Raw genomic sequence first — 23205 nt, forward strand, 5'->3', positions numbered from 1 at the left:
AAAAGATGCAATGGACTTGTAAATTCTTTGATGCTACCTCTAACTATACCAAGGACAGCGCCAACATCCTTAGGGTCCTATATGTTTCAGAACCTTGGACAGAGGTGGAGACACATATTACTGCATTGTGTCCAAAAGAGATTCACCTGAGCTGCAGGTGGGCCTTGTTGAGGAAAAGTCTGCAGGTTGTAAAGGCCTCAGCTGGTCACATCAGTTTGTGGATTGTAATGATGGAGGACCATGTTCTCAAGGATTCAAGGGGGCTTTATTGAAGACAGTGCAACCCTTTCTGCTTTAATAATAAAAAATAAAAAACTCAATCCCACATCATAGACTGTAACACTGTCAAGATTATTTATACTGGGAATGTACTGTTCATATTAACACTACGCTTGGGGTGAGAAACCAACAAAAGAAAAAAAAGCCCTAAATTAAATCTTAAAAAATATATGAATAAAATAAGCATAAGTAAGTCTGGTTGAAAAATATCTGACATTTGGTTCACAATATTTATTAAGGAGTAGTCATAGGGTCCTCCTGAGGCTAGAGCAGTTTAGAAACACTGATATAGAGGCGCCCATGATACTCTAAACAAAGTGTCATCATCATTCACAAGAGAAAATAGTGTTTCCCATTACCTTAAAAATGTGTCCTTATATTCACTGACACATTATCATCGTTCCCCAACCTGCAGCCTCCTCCCCTGATTAAATCTGAAGCCATGAATCAAACATTATGCAACACCAAGGGGAGCCCACTCATAATCAGGACAAATATTATGTAAGTCAGAGGAAACAAGTGTGCCCTCCCTCCACACAATGGGGTCTATTCACACTGTGGGGCTGTGACCTCATTATAAACTGTACCAATAACTGTATTAAACAGTAAATCAGTCTGCATTGGAAGGTAAGTGTGTGCTTCTGAATGAAGATGAAGCTGATGTCTGTGTCTGCAGTGCGCTGCGTGACGCACTCCAGCCTTTTGTTTTCATGGACTGTCGCTTTAAGAAGCCTTTGGCTGCGCAGAGGCGCTACAGCAGCGCATCACATGATTCTTCTCTTGTGACAATCCAGACAGAAAGGAAAAAGCCTCTCTGACTTCTAGCCGAGTTAGAAGACGCTGCGATGACCGCTCACTGTCGTTTCTGTGCCAAAGGACCAACTTCAAGAGGGAAAATGGAGTTAAGTTAACCATTACCAGACTGACTCGGGCCATTCCTGTCTTTACATTTGGAGGATTTTTTGGCGTTGTTGCGCCGACGGGGACAAAGTTGGCGCATGGAGAGGGACGAAGTTTCATTTTTGCGCAGCATCTTTTCTTTGTTTTCTTTGTTTTTGTCGCGTCTGTGCAACACAAGCCGATAAGCTGGAGTTCAGTTTTGAGTTTTTCTGCCTTTTGAGTTCATTAAGTTAAGCACGAGAACGAGACAACTTGAGGACGTCACGTCGGGTGAGATGATGGACAGCAAACCTCTTCTTCAGAATCAGGACATACCTCCCCCCTACCCCGGCCCCGGGGCTCATGTGTACGGCCCGCCGCAGCACAACTACGGGGCCATCCCCGCGTCGGCCCCGCCGCCGTACTCGTACCCCGATGGCCAAGGCAAGTAGCCCTGTTTTTGTTTCACACACACACACACACACACACACACACACACACACACACACACACACACACACACACACACACACACACACACACACACACACACACACGGTCTCTCACGTTTACCTCAAAGTAGAGAGGAATCACTTCATCTCTCTTCCGCGTTCGTCTAAAGATCGCTCTGTGACGGCGCAGAGTTTGGAAATATGTGTGACTCATGAAGGAGCGGGGTTTGAACAACAAAAGTCACTAGGCCTACATTTTAATTTCTGCGAGCTAGTCACTAGTTTCGTTTATCGGTGGCCATAATTTTGCGCATGCGCAGAATAAGCACATACAAATATTGAGATTTTGCAGAGATTAGACAACATGCACATTGTATTTTCATTTTATAGGAGGCCTCATAATGTTAAATGTGTAAATATTGATTTTTTTTAAGTGTGCAGGTAGCTTTGCAGCCCCAGCAAAGAGCAAACAGTTGCGCAAACTAAGCCCCTTTATTTCCACTGTATGTCAACTTCATGTGAAGGAGGCTACCATCATTTTATTGTATCTGTATAAAAATCTGCAGTCAGCAAACACAGCAAGGAAGTTAAGCTTTCTTGACATTTCTCACATTTCCTGTAACTGCAAGTTATATCCTGTTTGCAGAAGCACAATGTTTTTAAGTCTTCACTGTGGATGAATGTAGTCTGACAGAGATCCTCATGAAAGCACAGCTATTCCTTTAAATGTGTCAGGTGAAGGCATCCTTATCAGACAAAAGCTTTAGGTAAACACCTCTGAGAATTCAAGTGTGGTGATCAAAGTTGACTGTTTACACAAGTTTATTAAACAAATCAATACCTAATGAAAAAGTGAATCCCCAAATCTCCTACACACACACACACACACACACACACACACAACAGTGACGTGTCAACTTGTTTCTTTATACTTTATCCAAGTGCCCTTTTTTATCACCTTCATTATAATCAGATGAAACTTACTTCTGAAAATAACTTCTCACTGTTTCCAATGCAAATCATGCTATTATGACTTTCTGTCAGCTGAACACACAGAGTCTGCTCTCACTCAGATAAAAGCTCTGTTAAAGGACATTTGCTTGTTTAAACCTGCTTTCACACACACACAGATAAATGTCACATGACTTCATGAAGCACTGAAGCTCTCTGAGACTTGACTTTGAACCCAGTGTTCTGTTGCTATCTGACTGTGGAGCGGTTTGAGATAAACTCAGGTGACAGGTCCTGTTTACACTCGTTCATTCTGATAACTCCTGAATAGATCTAACCTCGTATGATCATTCTTTTTAATTCAGTTTTCATACTGTGCCTTAATCAGTTGTTGTTGTTGTTCTTTAAATATTTTATTAGGATTGTCACAATACCAGAATTTTAGATTTGGATACAATTTGAGTAAAAACCAAACGATATTGATACCTGTCTCGATCCATGGCGACGGAAATAGAAATTCAAGACACCCAATATTTGGTAATTTCTCGTTTTTCATTCACAAATATTGCAGACAAACTCCTGCACACGGTCTGAGTTGCACAAAAGCATTGACAACATTTCTGTACGGACACATTGCCAATGCTTTTAAGACAGGTGTGTTTTTTGATGGATTCATTCCTCTCTTATGTATCTGTCTGAAGAAATAGATGAACTTTTTTAAAGAAGTTTCTGTAGTGTTTGATTCTATCGATCATAAAAAATATTCATGTTTGTATGGTTTTAAAAGGAGGAAGCTGTAGTCCCTCCAAGCCCGGGTCGAACCCAACCCGTGGCTCCTTTTCCACACGTCCTTCCCCACTCAGAATCAGAATCGGGGTTTATTGCTAAACAATTAACAAGGAAATAACGCAGAACTAGCAACAACTTAAATAATACAGTATAAGAAGCTATTACAATATATAAAATATGTAATATAAAAAAATAAAGGTGCAATGTAGGAGCTGTGCACTCTTTGTCTCTCCCAGATTTCGGACTCTATCCACTGTCCTGTCCCTCTGATAAAGGTTAGAGAGTGCTGCAGCCGGATTGCTTAGAGGTCATGTTGCGCAGCCCCCATGTCAGGAGGGTACAGTCGAGCAGCCGTGGGATCAAATCCATCCTCAGCTCTTTGCTTCACGTCGTCCCCCACTCTCTCTCTCCTCCCATGTCCTGTCAATAAAATAATGGAGTGTCATACTCTTCCTCTGTCATACTCAGGATACCCTCCAGCCCAGATGGCCCCGGCTGTGTCCCAGCAGCCCTATCCTGGGACCTACACCATCATCCAGCCGTCTGTAGTGGTGGTGGGAGGCTGCCCCGCCTGCAGGTGAGGACTCACAGCGGTGTCCATTACAGTAGATAATGGAGAGCTAACATGATTACATGACGCCTGAGTGTCCTGAGTTGATACAGGGAAGCAAACTGAGAAACCACTAATGCACATGATAGCACTAACAGAGAGGTCTGTGTTGAAGCATGTGTTTGTATGTGAGAGTCTCGTGCTTACTGGAACCGCAGCGGCCCTCTGTCACGCTAAAACGATCAACTGTCTTTGTGTCTGTGCTTGCTTTTATATATTTTTGTTACGACCTGGTTGTATACTTTTATTGTTCATGCATTTGATGTTGTAAGGCAGAACAGAGAAGCAGACGTGACTTTCAGTTTTTTTTTTTTGGAGAAGCTTTCTCTGTGGTTGAGTCAACATCCTGTCAGTCAGATGATTTCAGACTCAAACTTGTGACGGGGCAAAAGGTGAGCGCAGGACACGAGACATGACGAGAACACCAAACTGAAGTCAGACGAGATCCCTCTAAGAACTGGTTCAAACTGAGTAATGACATTTATTCTGTGTCCATACCAGCTGCTTAAAGGACATTTGTGCACAATTTAGGGGGATCTTTCTGTATGCAGAAATGACAGTTTAATCATCTGATAATAAAAGTTGATGTTGAGGCTGCACAATAGGAGGAAAAAAAGGGAAGTGTGATAACAAAGGAGAAAACGATATGAAGTGCAATTCACAGAATGCTGATACACTTTGACTGACAGTTTTTTTTTTTTAAGGTTTATTTTGGGGCTTTTTTTGCTTTTATTTTAGAGCTAGGACAGTGGATAGAGTCAGAAATCAGGAAGAAAGACTGAGAGAGTGGGGAATTACATGCGAGAAAGAAGCCACAGGTCGGAATTGAAACCAGGGGCCACCCTCCAGGAGAACCACAGCCTTCGCACTTGGGGCGTGTGCACCAACTACTAGGCCACTGGAGCCCTACACTGACAGTTTTTATGTCTTTTTGATGTTTTACCTAGCTTGAGCTTCATTTGACTGCACTAATATGTTGTGAAAGCAAAGTCATGACACCCGGGCATGCTGTGTGAGCAAGCATTTCTTGTGTATGTATAGTTATTGTTCTTATTTATGGCAACATGTTTATTGTCAGTGCTGCTCTTAATGCAATAAGTGTGAAGTCACAGTTAATTGCACGGCCCTAGTTGAGACCTTGTGTACTTTTTATAATGAGATATTTATATCTACAGGAGTGTTTCATCTCATCTTAGGTGGAACCAGTCGTGTTGTATCACCATATTTCTACAGTAGCCGCAAATAGAAGAACCGCACATTTGCTCTTGGGCAGATCTTCTGTGTTACATGCAAGAGTATTTCATCCACCAAAAGATTCTCCTGCAAAACTGGAAGAGGAGAGAGAGTGGAGGAGGAATCATTTGGTTGCAATCTGCAGCTTCAGCACGTAATGCCAGTAATATTACACTCTGATCCTTTAATTATTAAACCTGGTAGTGGAGCTTTAATTTATCGAGCGCTGCAGCGGGTTTGTTTACTGCTGCGAGTACACAAGCAGTGATACCCTGGAAGTCCCCGAAGTAAACTTTAACTGAACGTTTGCATGGTTATCAGTGGTCCTTTTTAAGTGACCTACATGACTGCCAGTCTCTGAAAATGACTGTAATATTTAGTAAAGTCTAAACCAGACAAAAACAATTAGAAAAGATGCATAACAGCACAAACAAATAATTCCCTTTGACGATTAAACTCTAAAAATAATATCACATCTTTCACATTGAGAGTTTATTACTTAATGTCCTTAAGACAGTAGTTGTGCTTCTCTTGGGCACATTGTGACAACAGTATGGTGTGTGTGTTAACTTCACGAGGTGTTGAAACTGGCTGGAACACTTGAGGTCGGGCTCTGTTTCCTTGGCCGATTAGAGCGTCGGTTCCTGGCACAAGTGTGCAAACAAGTTGTGCTAATCCAAATAGTTCTGACACAGAGTGTGGTGCGGTGCATTGTAGGCCAAACACTGTTTGCTCACACCCTATTGATTACAATGGCATGTAAGCAAGCCCTAAGAGGAAGAAATCATGTTAATGAGCTCTAAACCAGTTCATAAGCGCCGCAGAATCGAATACTTTGAGTGTTTATTGAGTTTATCTGTGATAATTCTGCATTCTAATGATTCTAAATCCACAGCTGTGTGACACTTTATAAAAGCATCAGCAGTAAGAGCGCTCTTAAGGAGCAATTTATTTATTTTCCATCTCTGGAGGAGCGAGGTCGATATGTTGCACGAGTGAAATCTTTGGAAGAGCGAGGTCAATGTGTTGCACGAGTGAAATCTCTGGAGGAGCGAGGTCGATATGTTGCATGAGTGAAATCTCTGGAGGAGCGAGGTCGATGTGTTGCACGAGTTAAATCTCTGGAAGAGCGAGGTCGATATGTTGCATGAGTGAAATCTCTGGAGGAGCGAGGTCGATGTGTTGCACGAGTTAAATCTCTGGAAGAGCGAGGTCGATATGTTACATGAGTGAAATCCTTCTCGGGGCCTCCAGCAGAATGACTCTCCACGCTGCTCTGCAGAGGTCAGTCATGAGACCAGTGTGAGCTCTTTGTTTACCATGACTTGACCTGTAACACAGATTTCAATACATAATGCTTCAAGACCTGGCAGTTATTTATTTTTATTTTTTGGCAGACAGACAAAAAAAACCTGTAAAAATGGGAGACTTAGAGATTCAAGAAGTGAGAAAGCTAAAAATAGCTTCATTAAAATGTGTTCTTGGTCTCAACAAGTGAAGTGTTCATAAAGATTGGGGAAGTAAATGAATGAGTTAAAAAAAATAAAAAAAAGCACTTGGTGAAAGATTTGCTAAATTGACTGTTTTCCGTGTGTTTTGCAGAGTCGGTGTCCTGGAGGATGACTTCACTTGCCTGGGGATTCTGTGTGCCATCTTCTTCTTCCCCCTGGGCCTCCTCTTCTGCTTCGCCCTGCGTCAGAGAAGGTGTCCCAACTGCGGCGCCACCTTCGGCTAGAGGGACCAAAACCCCCAGCTCATGCTCCCCGCTTGTTGCTCCCCATGCGTACAAACACATACACATAATCCAGCATTTATTTTTTATTTGATGTTTTCTTAATATTGCACTTTGCTGTTGCCATGACGTTATGTACTGCAAATGATCAAGATATTGACCTTGGATTATGATGTGAACTTTTTTTATTAGAGGAACGTGTAGAAATCTATTTTCATCTGCTAGTTGAGAACGTAATTTTCTGGCGTCTGTTTGTGTCCCTGTCTTGTCAGTGCCTTCACTTCACGAGTGATCATCAGAGATTCCATCAGTCATGACGCTTTTCTGTAGATGAAGCTCAGTATTTATAGGATCTGAGCAGATTCCTTCATGTTGCATCAAGCCACAAATAATCACGGCACATGTCAGATTTTGTGCCTAGTTTTATTTGATCCTTTTTTTTTTTGTCTTTGCTATTACGCTTTCTACATATTTTTTTTTTTGTTAAAATTGTGTTTAGGAACATTGTACTCATCACAGCATCCATGTAGATTGCCGTTTGTGTTCGCTTTCTGGAAAAAAAAACAAAAACATGTTTTTATGTAATCCTTTTTCTCGCTCTGTGCTTCACGGAATAACAGAAACATGTCTCTAAAAAAATAAAGAGGACGTGTGAAGATCTTTGGATAGGAGCTGTTCTGGCTGAAACGATGGACTTGTCTTGAACAGTTACCGGTCAGTTTTTTTGTCGTTGTTTTTTTCTTGGGGCCATATTTGCACTGGTCATTCGTTTGACGATTCTTCTGCTGGGTTGTGCTTTTCCAGGGCCAATGCAGAACTCAGGTACATACAATCTGAAAAAGCCCTCAACTTTACAACCTCAATCACTGTTGTACTCGGGACTTCGGGGCCGACTTTTAAGAGGACTATTATGTCAAATCGCAGGCTCCCCCCCCCCCCCTTTAATGGGCGGAGCCTCACTTCGAGGAAGCATGCTGAGAGTGAAAGCTGAAAGAAATCTCTCACTAATGTGTATAATCTCTGGATTTGTATCTTAGTACTCCACTCTGTGACAAGTCACCCTGACCCCATTCCTCCCCAACCAGACAATCAACGGAGAATGTCTACGTCGGTGTATCTGCGGTGTCTCTGTGTCTACGTCTTCCATTCAGAAAGATGTTATAGAACTGTCCACGGCAGGAGAAGAAGAGATCTAACGGGGTGGGAGGGATTGAAATTAAAGAAACTTCTTGCTTTAGAAAACACACTACGCACGCTCTTATGATTGAGGTTCTTACTTTTGATATATAAGTTACTGTAATTAAAAAAGAATGCTACCTATGTGTCTGACTCTTGATTTATTTTTTCAAATGGATGAACATCAACTCTGTAAATAAGGCACACACATACTGTTAGTTTTCATACATACAATGAATGCACAGCAAATCATTCAAAACAGAACTTGAACTACTTTTCCCTGCAAGAACTTTCTGCAGAGACGATAGGTGTTTTCAGACCAAACAGTTCAGGGGACTTTTTGGAGAGGAGCTTCCCTGAGAGCTGCACACCATGAGGACTTTTTCTCTGTCAGCATTCACACCGTCATGGCACCTACTTTGAAGCAGGAGCTAAAAAGGTTCCTCTAAATGTGCTTCTAGGGACTAAAATAGTTCCAATAAAAAAAGAGCGATGTTCCAACAGTTTCTAGAACTATGAAAAAGTTTCTGTGGTTCAAAAAAACTCTCTTACGGTACAGAATCTGTGAGGCATGGACTTGGAGCATTAAAAATATGATTGAATATGTCTGCATTTTCTAATAACCATAGCAACAAGTACCTTTTCTTTTGCTTTGGAGTGTGGGAGGAAGCCAGAGAACCCAGGCATGCAAAGGGAGAACATCGAAACTCTTCGCAGGAAGGCCGCTCTCCGATGGGGATTCTAACCAGGAACCTGCACAACCCACTGTACCACTGTGCAGCCTGTCTGCTTGTTGACTGTTGTTAAAACTCCTTGAAAAGTAGTTCCTGGATTTTCATTTCCCTTTGGTGTAAACGTGATTTTTGTGTAGATAGTTTGTGGGATAACAAGCAAAAATAGAAGCTTGAAGAAATAAATCTTTATTTTCATACAGCAGATTCTGATAAGAGTGTTATGTTGTCCAAAGACCAAAAACAAGTGTACACACTTTGGTGCCACATGATGCGGTTGAAAGCACAATGATTGCACTGTCAATGCAAAGATGAGTCACAACTCGTGTCCACAATCTGAAGAATGCAACAGGAACATGATTCTTGTCTTACAGTAGGTATGTTTGTGTCATTAAGGCAAAAGTCCGTCTCCATGATCGTCTAGCTCTACAAAAAGTTCAGTTAGATGGCAGAGAACAATAGTCATAAAATCTGATGTACAAGTATATACACAAGAGGAGAAAGATCACTTGTGTGTTTCCTTTGATTTTTTTCAAATGCATCTCTTTACATGTTTGCAGTTTCCTCACAGCAGCCGACATCGTGTTGGTGTCGACACCGGGATTCAACGTTGTCATGAGGACCTGCAGGTGAAATGCAGAGGTCCTCTACAATACATTCTTTTACTGTCTCTATGGCAACAGAAAAGATTCCTAACAGTCATTTTGACGTCAAACGAGCCAACATCAAACAGTTTAAATACATCACATACAGTCTTTTCTTTGCCCATTTGTTTTTCATTCGTTTCTCAAGTGCAGGTAAGAAAGGCGTCTTTAAATGTCACCACAAACGGAGGGACAAAACAGACATGGAAAATATATATATATATATCTTAAATATAGGAGCATCTGTCCGGTAAATAAAACGGGTCCCACAATACTTCCAGATGAGTGTTTGCAGCAGTAAAGGGGCTCCAACATTCAAATGGCGTTTTGTTCTCCATGTGTTCTCTCCATCCCGATCAGGAGGATCTGCAGGAGCAGTAAAGTCTGTGCTCAGCTGCACAACCCGGAAGAAAAAGAGGGCGTGTGGGGATGGAGGACCTGTGGATCAGATGGCCGGTGCGGAGCGGTCATTGGTGACGGTAGGACGTAGTCGGACTGTGGCGAATGGGTTCCCTCCTCTGTGAAAATGCAAAAAAAAAAAAGATGTGTGTGAAGTGTGCAAGTCTACATGAGAGACAGGACGATCATGTGGTTTGATGTTCTTAAGGGACTTACGCGAGGTAAGCAGGCTGAGCTCTGGAGACGCCGTTAGTCTGAGCCGCCTGTGGAGAAAACACAGATTCCTGTATTAATACCTCAAACATCCCTCTTTCTTTCTGTTTGTTGAACTGTATAACCCAACACACACACACACACACACTCACACTCACACACACACACACACACACACACACACACACACACACACACACACACACACACACACACACACACACACACACACACACACACACACACACACACACACACACACACACACACACACACACACACACACACACACACACACACACACACGCTCTCAGCTGCTGAATGATTGTACACACGGGATGAAAGGACGGGGGAGGGAAAGACGACGTGCTCTGTCACATCACGAGACAGTCACTGTGGAATCTCGACCTTCTAGAAATTCAAGTCTGGTCGTCAATCACCCGCATCAAGTTTTTATCATGAAGAGTCAAAGTCAGTCATCCTGTGCAGGGTTCATGTTCATCATTTAGATCACAGAAAAACAAAAAATCATTTTGAAAAATGTTTGCGTCCAAGACTTTGAGGGATTAACATCAAGTCAGGATCAGGATGAAACCAGCATGAGTCTCAGGAGGCAAGAACACGCTTTAAATACAATGTGGAACCACAGCATCACCTTTGACCCTCATCATGTTGATCTGAAAAAAATGAAGAAATCTCAATGTACTCCTGAAAGAGTCGACTATGTTCAGGAGGAGAGTTATAGTCTATATTATAAACCAGCATGAGAAATTATGATGACTCCATCCACCCATTATCTATAACGCTTTTCCCGTTCTGGGTCGCATCGGAGCTGGAGCCGATCCCAGCTGTCATTGGGCGAGAGGCGGGGTTACACCCTGGACTGACAACTATGTCAAAGTTATTTATTTATAAAAGTAATTCTTAAATGACATATATTTCTTTATATTTTTGTGTGAGTAGTGTAGCTGAACTTCCTTGCTGCTGGCTCTGTCGTCCTGTTATAAACCTGCAGTACAGCACAGCCTCCACAAGAGGTCAGCAGTGGATCAGGTCACTGATTTTCCTGTCGCGCTCAGTTTTGGCAAAGTCACTCTCACTGTGACTGACCCCCGTTTAATCCCATGGGACGTTCAGAGTTTCACATCTGTTCTGCTTTTACAGATGTTTGGATTCAAAATCACGTCAATCAGGCAATCATTTCTTAAATGAAGAGTTCTTAATGATTCTCTGAAATGTTCACTGTCTCTTTTTTGTCTTTCAGTGAAATAACAGGTGTGTATACAAACTGCTACATGCTCAGCGAGGGAGCAAAGATCGTCTTCCCCTCTGTCTGTTCTGCTCTGTTAAACTTTGAGTGTTGTTGTTTTTTTCTTTTAAATGATACTCTGCCCTTTAACTTTCTCACATCACTCTCTCTCTCTGTCCTCTGAATAGATTCATTCCTTTGAGTCGTTATCTTTCCCTCAACAAACCAGTGAGGGTGCATTTTTTCTCATGGTGACAGTGCATTCCAGGGTAACCCACCTCCTGCTGCACTCAGGCCTCTAATCTCCCCTTCCTCCCCCTCCTCTCACCTTTCCTTTCTCTAGACCAACATGCAAAGCTGGGAAATGATTTATAGCAGTTAGATGACACCAAGAAGGCAAAAGAATGTGAATATTTTAGATTTTCAAGTTTGGCATGAAATCAATATGGAGCCCAAACAGGCTAAAAAAACAACAACAACCATGCTTGTTATCGCCTGAACTTTGCAACTTAGAAAGCATATTGACATTAAAGTTTATAACGCAGCAGCCACAGGCAGAGACATGCACACACCAACACACAACCTCAGCCACCCACACGCACACTGAACTGAACATAAACTAAAGTATTACAGTCTAATGCAGAAGTGGAGAACTTTTTCCCACACGCAAGTCTATTCTGGGACGTGTGTGTGTGTGTGTGTGTGTGTGTGTGTGTGTGTGTGTGTGTGTGTGTGTGTGTGTGTGTGTGTGTGTGTGTGTGTGTGTGTGTGTGTGTGTGTTCTGCAGAGTGAAAGCTTTGTGAGTCTGACTGCATGTAAACTTCTCTGCAGGCGACCCTTATTTACCCTGGAAGTGGAGGGAGGGATACAATGAGGGTGAAAGAGAGATAGAGAAGTGTGCAGATGAAGGGAGATAAAGAGACAAACAAGAAACTGATAGAATGGAGAGAGAGCGAGGCGGAGAAGGAAGGTGGGTATCGGGTTCACACAAAGTGGAATTCCAACCATAATACAGAGTCAGAGGTGGAGAGATGGGGCTCCACAGTGACACACACACACACACACATTGGCGCTCGTGCCTTCATGTGGCTGTGGACCAAATGATGGTAAATAATAAATAGTGCTGAGGCAACAGGAAGAAAAGTATCTCAAAGTGCCATCTGACCGCTGAACCTCGATCTGGGTCAAACATCACAAACTATCTGACCAACCACGTCAGAGTGTGAGTGTGTGTGTGTGAGTGTTTTAGTGACGGGGCTACAAATATGTTCATGCACCTTTTTTACATGTTGATACGTTTTTATATCTTTTACAAAATATTATGTCATGCAGCCAGTTTTAGTACTTTCTCATGATGACAGAGGCCTAAATAAATCACATGTTTGGTTAGTGTAACTTTAGTTCTGCAGCTATCTGCTGCTAACTTTAGCTCGGCTGTTCCTACGAGCTTGTTTGGAGGTCACGATTTCCTCAATGTTCATCTTCCACAAGGTTTAAACTGAAGCAGAATTTAATGCAGAGGTATTCTTGTCTTTCAAAGAAACAGCACCGATATCTTATTTAGTCTGATACATATTAGTCTTTGCTTATTTTGTGTCTATGGTTGATATTTAATGTTATACCTTTGTACATAGAGAGCACAGTTCACTTGAGTGTGTAAGCATACCTGGCCAATAAAGCTGACAAATAAAAAAAGTTCTCCCCGCTGCTCCTTGGCACAAACTGGACTTCAGAAGGAGCTGTTACACGGGCTCACAGTAGCTGACCTCGTTACAGCGCTTTTTAATGAAGGCTTCCTGCAGTTTTGAACTTTCACAAGGTTTTTTTTTCGGTAAGCCAATTTATCTGCAGGGGTCTCTACCTCTCGAAAGCAAATTAATATTGTCATTTATACTATATAAAACATTAAATAAAGAAGCTGTAGGAAAAAAAAGCAGTCTTAAGGGGCTTTCCAGCAATGTCCATAGAACTAACATCACATCTCTTCTTTGGAGAATAACGGAAGTTCAGCTGTGTTTTTGCTTTGGCACCCCTTAGGGCAGCTCACTTCATCAACTTCAGCTCACCCACTGCTCTCCAGAGGGGAGTGGATGTGTACTAAAACAGAGCGGCCTTCATCAGGGCCGATACGCGTCGGTCTAATTTGTTCAAAAAGTTGATCTTCATACTATAAATGTTGCTGGAGCGTCATGACCTCTCCAAGACTTCCACTCTTCATGCACCTTGGTAGTTGGTGAAGTTGTGCCAGAAAATCCTGCTCTGCTTCTTCCTGTGAAAACTGTTTGACTTCCAAAGAGTGAAAACATCTGATTGTTATGGATCTTAATCTCCCTCTCCAGACTGTTTCATCATTTATCTCTAGTTCTGTCTTCTCTGTGTCCCTGGTGGTCTCTAAATATGAAATCTGGTTGTAAAGATGCTGGAATAAGCATCTCTTTAGATAGCATAAGTAAAACATTTGAACTTATTTAGATGAGTAAAAAGTTGATTTGACCTTTCATTGGTTATCTGTATTCCAGTCTGTGTGAACACTAAGCTTGAAGATGACTCAGATATGAAGTGTGTGTTGTTGTTGATGCATTTTGAATAAATATTTGCATTTATAAATATATATCTGTCAAACCATTGACGGCTCACTTTGGTGGGAAAGAGTGAAATGTTATCTTAAAAGTGGTGCTGATGTGATCGTGCAGATGGGGCAGGTGGCTTTGACCTGACGTGCCACAACATATTTACATTCACCCAGCGCAGAGGAACTACAAAAGCTCTCAGAGGCAGGAAACCACTACTTTGGGTGATGCTTTGCATGCTATGCAAACAGAGGAGCATCTGTAAAGTGATGACTGAAGCTGAGCTGCTGTTAGGAGAGGACGCTGGAGATGGATGGACATGTAACATGCACGACATGCATTCACTGCAACACAAAATGAAAGCAGCTATTTAACCTCAGCTGACTTAATGTATCTCTTGATGACAGAAAAAATAAATTAAAATCCAAAACAAGTTTCAAACTGATTTTCTGTTGTGGTTAGAAAACGGTTGCTATTCATCCTCGAAGCCTCAAACAAACTTTAAGACTTTCTGTCAGCGCCCTACGGGCACAGACTCAAAAAACAAATTCTGCAACACAACAGCTGTATTCACACATGTTCTCCTGTATTCCAAGATGGAGGACAAAGTGCCAGAGTTGGATGATATAAAGACAGTTCTTTGTCTTAAGATCAATGCTACATGTTTTTTGAGGAGGGCTGAACGATATATATTTTTTTTATAATCACATTTGCAACGTGCGTATGAGCAACATATCATGCCAATCATGTGAGCTCAGGCACTTTTCTGTTGTTCGATGCAAACAAAAACTGACCGTTTTGTCATTTTCCATGAGCTACATTCAATTAAAGTTCCCGTATCACAGAAGAAATGGAAAAGAAAAAGCTGTTTGAGCAGAAAAGAGTTAAGTGCACAACTTCGTCTTTTAGTGGGAAGTCAAAATCACGTCTGAGTCTGCCGCGCATGTTCAGGCTCCAAATTACATCACCAGCGTCATGCTAGCGCCCGACGCTGTCTGTATTTTGGCTTCACTTTTGTGCAACTGGATGAAGTGGAGACGTGCCGTCAATCTTTGTATGCAGTAAAAGGTTTGAGATGAGCAGAATGAATATCTCTCAGAGTCTCTCCCAGTGTGTGTTGCAGCCAGATAATAAAAACCAGCCAGGATTTTTAAACTGCTGTAGTCTAAACCCGGCCTGAAGTGTTAAACTATTCCTGAGACATAACTGATTTTTTTTTCATGAATCAGTCAGCTGACACCCGGGGTGTATCAGAATGTAATCAGTTGCCTAATGCAGAGATGCAAAGTTCACCTGACACCACACACACACACACACACACACACACACACACACACACACACACACACACACACACACACACACACACACACACACACACACACACACACACACACACACACACACACACACACACACACACACACACACACACACACACACACACACACACACACACACACACACAGTACATCTGCCGTGCTGCAGCAGGTATCAGGTGAGAGGTAGCCTCACATTGCCAGTCCTTTCAAGTCACAATGCCACGTCGGTGCCAGCAGCACCGCAGGGTCTGGCAGAAGACAGGAGGTCAAATTGTCTGGGCTGATTAAGTTCCTAGATACAATTGTTTTTAAAAAGGCAGGGCGGAGGCTTCCTGGATAATTTTTCACTAAACTCTGAAAATGACAGATAAGAGCACAAGCTGCTGACTGACCGTGTTGTGCTCGTACGAGTTGGAGGAGGCCACAGAGGGCGTGGGCGAGTGCTGGTGGTTGTTGTGTGTGGTGACATTGTTACTGCTGCTCAACGTATTGAATTTGACGGCGTTCCGCTGCGAGCCGTCACTGTAGTCCGCCGGGGGGAGCACCATGGTGGCCTCGTCCGTCTCCGTGTCCTGGTGGTGCAGGTTGACCACACTTCTGCTGCGGTACGGGGCAGCGGACACACTGCAGAGGAGACAAGAGGATGAAACATGACAAATTAGAAAAAGATGAATCTCCAAAACACACTTACATTTCAAACTTTCTTGGTTCTTCTCTAGGTTTGAAAAGTACTGGATCAGACGAGGACTCAACTCAAAATGCCCGTAAGGTTTTTAGGGACAATGCCAACACTAATGCTCTTCTACACAGACTAAAAAAAAGGATGTTGATGTGTGTACTTATGTCCCCCAGCGCTGGTTATAGTTTAAACTTTCTGTTCCCCTGGGAGCAGGCTGGCAGCGTCTCTGTGGGAGGTTCAGCACATTAAGATCTAATAAATGTATCCGACAGGGATTAGTCTCTTTGAAGAACAGGCTGCAGCCCACTCTCTTTCTCTCTCTCTCTTCCTCTCTCTCTTTCTAATCAGCAGGAAAAATCTATTCATCAGCACACAACATCCTGGTTCCTGATATTTTCCTGCTGAACTTGCCTGAGGAGTCTATTTTTAGATCCATTTCGATTACACAGATTGGAGTGATGTTTAATATTAATAGGAGCAGAATAGTTCTAAAGGGGTTGTGTTAATCCTGAAGAACAATGAATGCATCACAGGTTTTCCTGAATGTGCATGAGTCATGTAACAGCACACACAGAAAGGTTTCATATGTCTCGAAGATGATGGAGGAAATCAGGAGGCAAATGTGACTGAAGCACAACGAGAATCAAAGATTGAGGAATGGGAGAGTCCCCGACAGGATTAGAAAGGTTATCACGCTAATAGTTGTAACCAAAGGAAACACGGCCAACAAAGCAGCTGCCTGCAACCTGAAACCACCTGCTGTGTGTGTGTGTGTGTGTGTGTGTGTGTGTGGGGCGTCTCCTTACCTGTTGTTATTCACGAGTGGCTCAGAGAGTGCACGGCAGTAAGATGAAGGGAACCAGCCCCTCCTGTGAGACACAAAGAAAGAGAGAGAGAGAGAGAGGCAAAGTTAGGGGTGATTACATCTGTGATTAATCATACTGCCAGCCTCCCCGTCGGCTCCCACTGCGCACACACATCGAAAAACCTCTGGATAGAAACAGAAGGAATAAAAGACACCCTTCATGCTCCTCAGACGGTCCCACTTCCTGAGTTGGGGTGTGTTCACCAGTTTTCAGTCATGTGGAAACAAAACATATATATTTGACTGTTTTACCTTTTCTTTTAAAGTTTTTATTTCTGCGCATTTTTAAGCCTTTGTTTGATACGACAGTGGATAGAGTGAGAAATCAGGACAGAGAGTGGGGGAATGACATGCTGGAAAGGAGCCAGGGGCTGGACTCCGAACCCGGCCGCCCCCCTTTTAAGGACCACCTGTATAGCCTCTCGCACATGAGGCGCAACATAAAGACACCTCCACCCCCACTACTGGTTACGGCCTTAGCCAAAAGCTGCAAAAAGCATATTCATGATACATGAATTAAGACAAACATTTTGACCATAACTCTAACGTTGACATCAATATAAAAAATCACATCACTTCTGTCAACGTGGAGAGTTGGGTATAAGTCTGCACAATTAGAGAGGATTTTGCAATGAGTGGTCATATTTTGATAACAACATGGAGTGTGGTATAACGTAAAGTAAAGCATGCATTTTATAATATTTACACTGAGAACACTTGTTTGGTTCCAACAGGGATTTTACTGCTGACCAATGGAGAGGTTAGCTTGACGTTAATAACAATCCTGTTCATCGACGACCCTCTGAAAGCCATGACTGTTCACTTTCCTGTACAGGAACAATGAACTCTTAACACTCCTGCATGAATAATAAGACTCTGCAATCCAGCTGATGTCAGAAAAGAGAGCATGCTATAACGATGTTATTGTTTGTTAAACGTTGAGTGGTTTCATTTATGACCAGCTTGTTTTCCCTCACAGTGATTCACATGTATCTTTGCCCTGCAGATATTCATCCCTCTGTCCATCAACAGCGTGTGTGGGCGTCATGGCGTCAGGCCGGGTGCTGCCAGGCATGTTGTTGGGGAAACATAGTCAAAGCTGATTTATGACAAACAGAAAAACTAAGTGTGAGACCCGAATGCATCGAAGCCAGCCCTCCTGCAGGACGCAGTGTCTATCTTCTTAGAAGCTGTGCTTTGAACATGATGATTTACACTTTTTAAGCCTGCAGGTACTTCGGCTCGCCTCGCTCTCAGTGGCCAGGCAGCGAGAACAAAGTTTTAGTTCGCGGCAGCCTCACTTTTAAAAACAACTCTGAAATGATGGCCACCTGCCCTTGATCGGTGTTTTCTTTCTGCCAGGTGATTTCCCTTGATAGTGACAAAGATCAAACATGATAAATGATTAAAATTCAAAAAACACACTTCCAAGGGCTTCGGATCAAATCGCTGTTTAAAAAAAGTCAGACATCAGAGACCCGGGGAGAGCCTCAGCTCTGGTGGTGTCTGTCTGTCAGTGTGGGAGAGCAGGTGGTGCTCTCTCTCTCTCTCCTCTCTCTCTCCCCCCTTCAGTCCACTATCATACATCCCACCCTCAGGCCATACTTTACTTTGATTTCTGTATCAGTGAGTGTTCCAGCTCTGGCAGCACTCTCGTGTGTGTGTGTGTGTGTGTGTGTGTGTGTGTGTGTGTGTGTGTGTGTGTGTGTGTGTGTGTGTGTGTGTGTGTGTGTGTGTGTGTGTGTGTGTGTGTGTGTGTGTGTGTGTGTGTGTGTGTGTGTGTACATGGTCAGCATGACAATCAGGCAAGGGGCCATCTGTCCAGTAATGAACAAGCAGAAACTCTCTGTCAATCACCTGAACGATGGGAAGACGGCTGAATGACTTTAACATTTTAGAACTCCACATTATAAATATTAAATGAGTCCAACATTTTCTTATTTCCATCTTCTTTAAAGGCTTCTGCACAATGAAAGTTAATAATCATTATAATTGAAAAGATATCAAAACTGTGTCATAAATTACAAATTAAATAAGACTTCAATTGATTCTCTAAATATACAGAAATATTGATAAAATCATTCATGAATGCAGAAAAATTCCAGAAGTTGTTTTAAAGACTTTTTCAGTAGTTTTTATGAGCAGAGTGCAAAAAGTTATATAGTTTATCTGCAATTAAAATATGATGCCTATGATGTTGCTCTCTGTGGGGATCTTGGATCAATCTTGGATCAATCTGTAGAACTGAGAGGCTACAGTAAGTATTTTTCTTAATTTATTATTGAGGTAGTATTCTTACAGTGGTTTTCACCAAAATGCACCAGGAGCGATTCCACTTACTTTCCGTTCTTCTCCATTTCTCCGTACATCCAGCCGTCTCTCTCGTCGGGGATCAGCAGGGTGATGACGTCGCCCTCGTCGAAGCTGAGCAGCGTGGAGTTGTTGCCGGCAGTGTGGGGGAAGATGGTTCGCACACGCGGCCTCTTCACAATATTGTTGAGGCCCGTAGCGACAGACACGGACCTGGGCAGGCTGTTGTCCTCGCTGTCTGCGTGGTCTGAAGGAAAACAAGAAAAAACAAATGAAGGATGAAGAGTGTAGAGATAAACAATAACAATGCCATGAATCAATAGCTAGCATGCTAGCAGTCTAAAGCTTCAAGCCACAATGGCACAGAGGATAGTGCAGAGTGAGGGTCATCTCGTGCTGAAATACCTGTGTGATTGTTGCTGATGGTGTTTACAGCGGACGTCTTGTTCTCCTGGATGAACATGTTGGCCAGAGGACTGGTCTGAGCCTTCAGAGGGGGGGCTGGGGGAGTGGACATGTTCTGCAACAAAAACAGTCATTATAATGTTAGCAAATGTTCACACTCCCCTTAACTTTTCAACATCTTTCAGGGTTGCAGCCTCAATTGACATTTATTTGAACTATTTGTAGATTAACTATAAAACAAACAAAAGTTCAAAAAGCAGAAATCTGTTTGCTGCACGTGTTAACATGAATACAACCTCATGTTGAAGGTCAGTGTTTCATAGAAAAGCATTCAAAGCTTTTCTTGATAAAGAATTTAAATTCCATGTTAAACACAAAAAGATCAAAATGTGGACAATTTAGTGTTAGTCTACAACATATAACCCAATTAAAATCTGTTTTTATTTGTATGTTTTATACGAAAACAAATTAAAAGTTCAAGTTCAAAGTTCATCAAAAGCTAAAAAGTAACCTATAAAGCATATTTAGCGAGATGCAAACCTACTAAAAACCCTGCATGAGTCATTTCAACCTCTTGAGCGATATCATGCTTAATACATTTAAACCCAGAAACCGGGGGGGGGGGGGGGGGGGGGGGGAGAGAGAGAGAGAGAGAGAGAGAGAGAGAGAGAGAGAGAGAGAGAGAGAGAGAAACGACATGCAGGAAAGGGGCCACAGGTCGGATCCGATCCCAGGCCGCCTGCCTGGAGGACTTAAGCCTCTGCACCACTGCTAGGTTACCAGCACCCCATTAGGTATCGATAAGATTGCTATTCTCTTTCCATTAATATGCACACGTCCACATCAGGGTTCTCTGAAATCGAGTCTTCAGGGGGAACATGTGGTGCAATTCATTATCTCATAAATAAATAAACTTATCAAGACTGTGTTTCAGCCTTTAAAACACATTTTGCAACATATCGAGTAAAAGCATGCATCTCAATTTGTCCCTTCATCCAACCCATCGTACCACACTGTGCCGGGACGGGGAGGGGGAGGGCAGAGGGGTGATGGTGATGGGCGCTCGCAGTCCTTCGATCATGGACAGGATGCTGTCGGGCATGTCAGTGGCGTCGTTGCACTGGTCCTGCCAGCTGCTCAGCTTTGAAGTCAGAATGTCTCTGGCCTGTCCAGAGGGCACGGGAAACAAGACGAGATATTTAAAGAACACACATGTAATCAGAAGAAAGAGAGAACATAAACATGCTGAAATAAAATGTTCCTGCTGGTGTTTTAATTAGATTTAAAGATGGTGAAGGTTTTCAATGTGAGGTACAAAGTCATGTGTTTCACGTCCGAGCACTGCTGTCAATGTTTGGATTTCTCCACCGTCTCCACCACACTGCCTGTAGCTTCTAAAGTCAAGACAAAGCAAAACCTTCTCCTTGATTGTTACATGAGGAGTGACAGGAGTGTGTTGTACCTTGTCGTGGAAGGAGGCGAACTGGTAGGAGTACAAGCAGTGTTTGTCCACCAGGAAACAGAAACGTCTCTTCTCCTCCAGCAGAGCCTCCTTACAGCCGTCAGCGATGAACAACTGCATGTCCATCTGACGGCTCGTCAATGTCTCCAGGCACTGAAAGCAAACACACACAGGAGCAGACCATTGTTACTATCCGCTGCCTCACAAAGTCTCAAATGTATCATTGTGTCTTATCTGCTCGGACACATGCTTTGCAGCCATCTCGTCCCTTTACCTTTCAGATCTGTACACAAACCTAACAAGAGTGAACACTATGGAAGGAGCATGTTTCCTTTCTAAATATTCTAATCTCTCTCTTGCAGGGTCAGAGGTATCATTAGGAGAGTTAACTGTGTTGACAGATTCAGCGTTCAGTTTAAAGGAAAAGAGCAACAAAAGGAGGAGGGACCAGCCACTTTGGGGAGGGGAGGTCTTATCTATACAGACAGACCAGGATCATAAAGAGGTCAGAGGTCATCTGGTGTGTTTGTGTGTGTCATTGAGAATGTGTGTGTGTTAAAGTGTAAAAAGTACACTTCAATCTATTAATCTTCGAAGTGGATCATTCATTCATCGTCAAACCTTTTTGTTTTCATAATCATGAAGTGTGTTTCCACTGCAGGAACTTTGCCCAGGAACTAGGGACTTTTGTGGTGTAACAAGTGGGTTTCCACTACTAGAACCAGGGTCTAAAAGGACATTATTTTAGCCATTGAAAGGTTCTTGGTCTTTGGCATTAGTACGGGGACTTTGGAAACTATTTCACCCATCAGCAGAAGTATTTCAATTATCTAATTGGAGGCTTAAAATTTGAAAATAAACTCATATTCAGTTGTGCTTCTGAGTAAATGTAGACATGAGTGTAATATACTGAGAAAGCTGTTTCAGATTATCAAGAATTCATCATATAATATATATATATATATATATATATATATATATATATATATATATATCACAGTTTCACACTGACACCAATGATGACATTAAGCCATCAGAACCACACCCATCAACAAAAAAAAAAAAAAAATGGGAGTAAGAGAACTTCTTTTGTCCCTGACTTTCAGTCAAAGCTTCATGTGAGATCCATGTCGTCATCCTCATCCAGCGGGCTGGGATTGGCACGCCTGTAACGACTGTTAACTCGAAGGCACACACCCTCTCTGTTCAGCTTGAACAACTGCTCTCCTCAAATGGCCCAGGGCTCGATTCATCACTAAACTATGTCGGCTTAATTGCATTTAGGTACAAAAAGTTCACACTCTCGTCTTCTGAGGGAAGCCCAGACAAACGTCCTCGACATTAAGTCTCAGATTGCAGGCTAATTAAACCGCATTCATTGGGAGGGCAACATTAAGGGCACAATGTAAAGGCCTTTAAACCCACAAACCCAATATGTCTGAATAAAAGCAGCTTGAGAGGATCTGTCATAACTTAAAGTAAGTGCCGTCAGTAAACCAATGGGAGGCTACAATCCATGCTCATCCATGCAGTGAGCTATCTTTATTGTTCTTATATGTCTATGTTTCTGTACACTGTGGTAAACATAAAAAGGTTGGACTGAGTAGAATCCAGTCATAAAATCTAAGTGACTCTCAGCAGATGTGATATCAACTTTGTCCACACAGTCATGTCTGTCTGTCTGTCTGTCTGTCGTTCTCTCTAATACCAGGAAGTCCTCACATGAACCCGTCCATTTATAGCTCATGAGAGCTTGATAACAGGCTTACCTTTGTGTCAACAGATGAAGCAGATGTAAAGTTCTGCAGCAAACATGCAACACACTGCTTCTTCATTACTGCCCCGTCGCTCTCGCTTTACAGTACTGTGTCTTTAATCTTAATCCTCTATTTTTCCAGTTACCGCACTGCCACAGGTGTTTGCATTTACCTGGGACATCCCGCCATCTTACCCTGCTGCTGTAAGGAGCGCCTCTCCTGCAGCTTCATCAACTTGAGAGGCACGTTTAAAGAACGTAATGGATCACAACAAAGTCAGATTAGGTTTGACAGACCTAGATGACATGATGAAAACTTTGAGTCATTGAGAACTAATCTGAGGTAAACATCTGATTTTTACACAACCACCATGTACGTATATGTCTCTGTTGGACGCATGGAAAGTCATCAATATGCAGTAACTTGTTTGCAGTCAGATAAGCCACGCCCCTTATTATGCATTACACTCATTCTTCATAAAATCAAAACCTACAGTAA

The 23205-nt window shown here is 42.6% G+C and overlaps 2 protein-coding genes across 2 annotated transcripts in view; one reads left to right on the forward strand and one right to left on the reverse strand.

The window, feature by feature from the left end:
* Positions 1–1051: 1051 nt before the first annotated feature.
* bri3 (brain protein I3) lies at positions 1052–8245 on the forward strand. The gene is made up of 3 exons (XM_020636285.3): positions 1052–1602; positions 3819–3927; positions 6796–8245. The coding sequence occupies exons 1-3, from the start codon at positions 1455–1457 to the stop codon at positions 6926–6928; spliced, it is 390 nt and encodes a 129-aa protein (XP_020491941.1). The 5' UTR covers positions 1052–1454; the 3' UTR covers positions 6929–8245.
* A 760-nt stretch (positions 8246–9005) lies between these two features.
* baiap2l1b (BAR/IMD domain containing adaptor protein 2 like 1b) overlaps positions 9006–23205 on the reverse strand; it is a 31770-nt gene continuing 17570 nt past the window's right edge. Inside the window, exons 7-14 of the mRNA XM_020636246.3 lie at positions 20951–21103; positions 20498–20653; positions 19489–19603; positions 19114–19330; positions 16715–16777; positions 15622–15853; positions 10092–10138; positions 9006–9994 (exon numbers count right to left, since the gene is read on the reverse strand). Of these exons, the coding sequence (XP_020491902.1) occupies positions 9922–9994; positions 10092–10138; positions 15622–15853; positions 16715–16777; positions 19114–19330; positions 19489–19603; positions 20498–20653; positions 20951–21103 (1056 nt within the window). The 3' untranslated portion in view covers positions 9006–9921. The remainder of the gene's footprint in view (positions 9995–10091; positions 10139–15621; positions 15854–16714; positions 16778–19113; positions 19331–19488; positions 19604–20497; positions 20654–20950; positions 21104–23205) is intronic.

This window comes from Labrus bergylta, chromosome 16 (genome assembly GCF_963930695.1).
Source record: "Labrus bergylta chromosome 16, fLabBer1.1, whole genome shotgun sequence".
NCBI lineage: Eukaryota > Metazoa > Chordata > Actinopteri > Labriformes > Labridae > Labrus > Labrus bergylta.

Bases quoted from the DNA above. Each gene is read 5' to 3' on its own strand.
- bri3 (XM_020636285.3), top strand. From the start codon at position 1,455: ATGATGGACAGCAAACCTCTTCTTCAGAATCAGGACATACCTCCCCCC. The intron at 1,603-3,818 runs GCAAGTAGCCCT...TGTCATACTCAG, and splicing joins CTCGTACCCCGATGGCCAAG to GATACCCTCCAGCCCAGATG. The intron at 3,928-6,795 runs GTGAGGACTCAC...TGTGTTTTGCAG, and splicing joins GGAGGCTGCCCCGCCTGCAG to AGTCGGTGTCCTGGAGGATG.